This window comes from Coenobita brevimanus, chromosome 36 (assembly GCF_032717465.1).
Source record: "Coenobita brevimanus isolate Jiangsu-jjx chromosome 36, ASM3271746v2, whole genome shotgun sequence".
NCBI lineage: Eukaryota > Metazoa > Arthropoda > Malacostraca > Decapoda > Coenobitidae > Coenobita > Coenobita brevimanus.
Genome location: NC_136989.1, coordinates 2974783 through 2981302, shown reverse-complemented (window position 1 = coordinate 2981302; position 6520 = coordinate 2974783). Strand labels below are relative to the sequence as shown.

The following is a 6520-nucleotide window of genomic DNA, read 5'->3' as shown; positions in this document are numbered from 1 at the left end:
GACCCAGACCACGATAACCACGACCACGACGACCACGACCACGATTACCACGACCACGACGACCACAACGACCACGACAACGACGACCACGACCACGACGACCACGACCACGACGACCACGACGACCACGACCACGACCACGACCACGACGACCACGACCACGACGACCAGAACCACGACCACGACCACCACGACCACGACCACCACGACCACGACCACCACGACCACGACGACGACGACGACCACGACCACGACGACGATGACCACGCAGACAACAACAACGACCACGACCACGACCACGACCATGACCATGACCACGACCACGACAACGACGACGACCACGACGAGAGAGACGACCACGACGACGATGACCACGATGACGACGACCACGACGACAACAACGACGACCACGACAACGACCACGACCACCACCACCACCACCACGACCACCACCACCACCACCACCACCACCACCACCACCACCACGGCCACGACGACCACGACCACGACCACAACCACGACCACGACGACCATGACGACCACGACCACGATTACCACGACCACGACGACCACGACGACCATGACCACGAACATGACCACGACCACGACCACGACGACCACGACCATGACGACCACGACGACCATGACCACGACCACGACGACCAGAACCACGACCACGACGACGACCACCACGACCACGACGACGACGACGACCACCACGACCACGACCACCACGACCACGACCACCACGACCACGACCACGACCACGACGACCACGACCACCACGACCACGACCACGACCACCACGACCACAACCACAACCACAACCACAACCACAATCACGACCACAACCACGACTATGACCACGACGATCACGACCACGACGACGGCCACGACCACGACCACGACCACGACGAACACGACGACCACAACTATGACCACGATCACGACCACGACCACGACCACGACGACCACAACCACGACCACGACCACGACCACGACGACCACGACCACGACCACGACCACAACAACGACAACAACAACGACAACCACGACAACCACGACCACGACAACCACGACCACAACGACCACGACCACGACAACCACGACCACGACCATGACCACGACGACCACGACCACGACCACGACGACCACGACCACGACCACGACGACCACGACCACGACGACCACGACCACGACGACCACGACCATGACGACCACGACCATGACGACCACGACCACGACCACGACCACGACCACGACCACGACCACGACCACCACGACCACGACCACGACGACCACGACCACGACGACCACGACCACGACCACGACCACGACCACGACGACGACCACGACGACAACCACGACCACGACGAGCGACCACGACCACGACGACGACCATGACCACGACGACGACCACGACGACGACGACGACCACGACCACGACCACGACCACGACCACGACTACGACCACCACCACGACCACCACCACGACCACCACCACGACCACCACCATGACCACGACGCCGGCCACGACCACGACGACCAAGACCACGACGACCACAACTATGACCAAAACCACGACCACGAACACAACCACGACCACAACCACGACCACGACGACCACGACACCACGACCACGACCACGACCACGACCACAACCACGACCACGACGACCAAGACCATGATGACCAAGACCAAGACGACCAAGACCATGATGACCAAGACCACGACGACCACAACCATGACCAAAACCAGGACCAAGACCACGACCACAACCACGTCCACGACCACAACCACGACCACGACGACCACGACCACCACGACCACGACCATGATGACCACGATGACCACGACCACGACCACGACAACCACGACCACGACCACAACCACGACCACAACCACGACCACGACCACAACCACGACCACGACGACCACGACCACGACGACCACGACCACGACGACCACGACCACGACGACCACGACCACGACCACGACGACCACGACCACGACCACGACAACGACGACCACGACCACAACCACGACCACGACCACAACCACGACCACGACAACGACCATGACGACCACGACCACGACGACCACGACCACGACCACGACGACCACGACCACGACCACGACCACGACGACCACGACCACGACCACGACCACGACGACCACGACCACGACGACCACGACCATGACGACGACGACGACCACGACGACGACGACGACCACGATGACGACGACCACGACGACGACGACGACCATGACGACGACGACCACGACCACGACCACGACGACGACCACGACCACGACCACGACCACGACCACGACGACGGCCACGACCATGACCACGACGACGACCATGACCACGACGACGACTACGACGACCACGACCACGACGACGAATACGACCAAGACCACGACGACCACAACCATGACCACAACCACGACCACAACCAAGACCATAACCATGACCACGACCACAACCACGACAACGTCCACGACCACGACGACCACGACCACGACGAAAACGACCACAACGACCACGACCACAACGACCACGACCACGAAAACCACGACCACGACCACGATGACCACGACCACGACCACGACGACCACGACCACGACCACGACCACGACCACAACCACCACGACCACGACCACCACGACCACGACCACCACGACCACGACGACCACGACCACGACCACCACCACCACGACCACCACCACCACCACGACCACGACCACGACCACGACCACCACCACGACGACCACCACCACCACGACGACGACCACCACCACGACGATGACGACCACGACGATGACAACGACCACGACGACCACGACGACCACGACCACAACGACGACAATGACCACGACGACGACCACGACGACGACCACGACCACGACCACGACCACGACGACCACGACCACGACCATGACCAGAACCAAGACCACGACGACCACAACCACGACCACAAACACGACCACAACCACAACCACGACCACAACCACGACCACAACCACGACCACAACCACGACCACGACCACAACCACGACCACAACCACGACCACGACCACGACCACGACGACCACGACCACGACCACGACCACCACGACCACGACCACGACCACCACGACCAGAACGACGACGACGACGACGACGACGACCACGACGATGACGACCACGACGACGATGACGACCACGACGACGATGACGACCACGACGACCACCACGACCACGACCACCACGACCACGACCACGACCACCTCGACCACGACCACAACCACCACCACGACGACGACGACCACCACAACGACGATGACGACCACGACGACGACAACGACCACGACGACAACGACCACGACGACGACAATGACCACGACCACGACGACGATGACGACCACGACCACGAAGGCGACCACGACCACAACCACGACTACAACGACCACGACCATGACCACGACCAGAACCAAGACCACGACGACCACAACCACGACGACAAACTCGACCACGACCACAACCACGACCACAACCACGACCACAACCACAACCACGACCACAACCACAACCACGACCACAACCACAACCACGACCACAACCACGACCACAACCACGACTACAACCACGACCACGACCACGACCACGACGACCACGACCACGACGACCACGACCACGACGACCACGACCACAACGACCACGACCACGACCACAACGACCACGACCACAACGACCACGACCACGACCACGACCACGACCACCACGACCACGACCACCACGACCACGACCACCACGACCACGACCACCACGACCACAACGACGACGACGACGACGACGACGACGACCACGACGATGACGACCACGACGACGACAACGACCACGACGACGATGACGACCACGACGACGACGACGACGACGACCACAACGACGACCACGACCACAACGACGACCACGACCACAACGACGACCACGACCACGACCACGACCACGATGACGACGACGACGACCACGACGACCACGACCACGACGACCACGACCACGACCACGACCACGACGACCACGACCACGACCACGACCACGACGACGGCCACGACCACAACGACGACGACGACCACGACGACGACCACGAAGACGACGACAACGACCACGACCACGACGACGAAGACCTCGACCACGATGACGACGACGACGACCAAGACAACCACGACCACGACCACGACCACGACGACCATGACGACCACGACCACGACCACGACCACGACGACGATGACCACGACCACAACGACGACCACGACCACAACGACGACCACGACCACCACCACGACGACGACAACCACCACGACCACGACCACCACCACGAGAACAACCACCACGACGACGACCACCACCACCACGAACACGACCACCACCACGACGACGACCACCACCACCACCACCACCACCACCACCACGACCACCACCACCACCACGAAGACGACCACCACCACGACGACCACCACCACCACCACCACGACCACGACGATGACCACCACCACGACCACGACCACGACCACGACCACGAAGACGACCACGACCACGACCACGACCACGAAGACGATGACCACGACGACAACGACGACGACCACGACCACGACCACGACGATGACCACGACCACGACGACGACCACGACCACGACCACGACCACGACCACGACCACGACCACGACCACGACCACGACCACGACCACGACCACAACGACCACCACGACCACGACGACCATAACGACCATGACGACGACCACGACCACGATCACGACCACGTAGACGACGACGACCACGACGACGATGACCACAACGACAACGACGACGACCACGACCACGACGACGACCACGATCACAACCACGACGACGACCAAGACCACGACGACCACGACCACGACCACAATGACCACGACCACGACCACAATGACCACGACGACCACGACCACGACCACGACGACCACGACCACGACCACGACCACAATGACCACGACCACGACCACGACCACGACCACGACGACCACGACCACGACGACCACGACCACGACCACGACCACGACGACGATGACCACGCAGACAACGACAACGACCACGACCACGACCACGACCACGACCACGACCACGACCACGACAACGACGACGACCACGACGAGAGAGACGACCACGACGACGATGACCACGATGACGACGACCACGACGACAACAACGACGACCACGACAACGACCACGACCACCACCACCACCACCACGAAAACCACCACCACCACCACCACCACGACCACCACCACGACCACCACCACGACCACGACGACCACGACCACGACCACGACGACCACGACCACGACCACCACGACCACGACGACCACGACCACGACGACCACGACCACGACGACCACGACCACGACGACCACGACCACGACGACCACGACCACGACGACCACGACCATGACGACCACGACCACGACGACCACGACGACCACGATGACGACGACCACGACGACCACGACGACCATGACTACGACGACCACGACCACGACGACGACCACGACCATGACCACGACGACGACCACGACCACGACGACCACGACGACCACGACCACGACCACGACCATGACCAAGACCACAACGACCACGACCACGACCACGACCACGACCACGACCACCACCACAACGATGACCACGACCACAACCACGACCACGACCACGACCACGACCACGACCACGACGACCACGACCACGACGACCACGACCACAACGACCACGACCACGACAACCACGACCACGACAACCACGACCACGACCACGACGACCACGACCACGACCACAACGACCACGACCACCACGACCACGACCACCACGACCACCACGACCACGACCACCACGACCACGACCACCACGACCACGACCACGACCACGACCACCACCACCACGACGACGACGACCACGACCACGACGATGACGACCACGACGACGACAACGACCACGACGACAACGACCACGACGACCACGACCACAACGACGACAACGACCACGACCACGACGACGACCACGACGACGACCACGACGACGATGACGACGACGACCACGACCACAACCACGACCACAACGACCACGACCACGACCACCACCACGACGACGACCACAACCACGACCACAAACTCGACCACAACCACAACCACGACCACGACCACGACCACGACCACAACCACGACCACAACCACGACCACGACCACGACCACGACCACAACCACGACCACGACCACGACCACGACCACGACGACCACGACCACGACGACCACGACCACGACGACCACGACCACGACGACCACGACCACGACGACCACGACCACGACGACCACGACCACGACGACCACGACCACGACGACCACGACCACAACGACCACGACCACAACGACCACGACCATGACCACGACCACGACCACCACGACCACGACCACGACCACCACGACCACGACCACCACGACCACAACGACGACG

The 6520-nt window shown here is 62.5% G+C and overlaps 1 protein-coding gene across 1 annotated transcript; it reads left to right on the top strand.

The window, feature by feature from the left end:
* Positions 1-402: 402 nt before the first annotated feature.
* On the top strand, positions 403-6357 carry LOC145396309 (uncharacterized; the record flags this gene model as incomplete). The annotated part of the gene is made up of 5 exons (XM_080269710.1): positions 403-894; positions 1795-1920; positions 2569-2803; positions 4379-4540; positions 6260-6357. Coding segments are annotated over 5 exons (1113 nt in total), but the record flags the coding sequence as incomplete, so codon positions are not given.
* Positions 6358-6520: the final 163 nt, after the last annotated feature.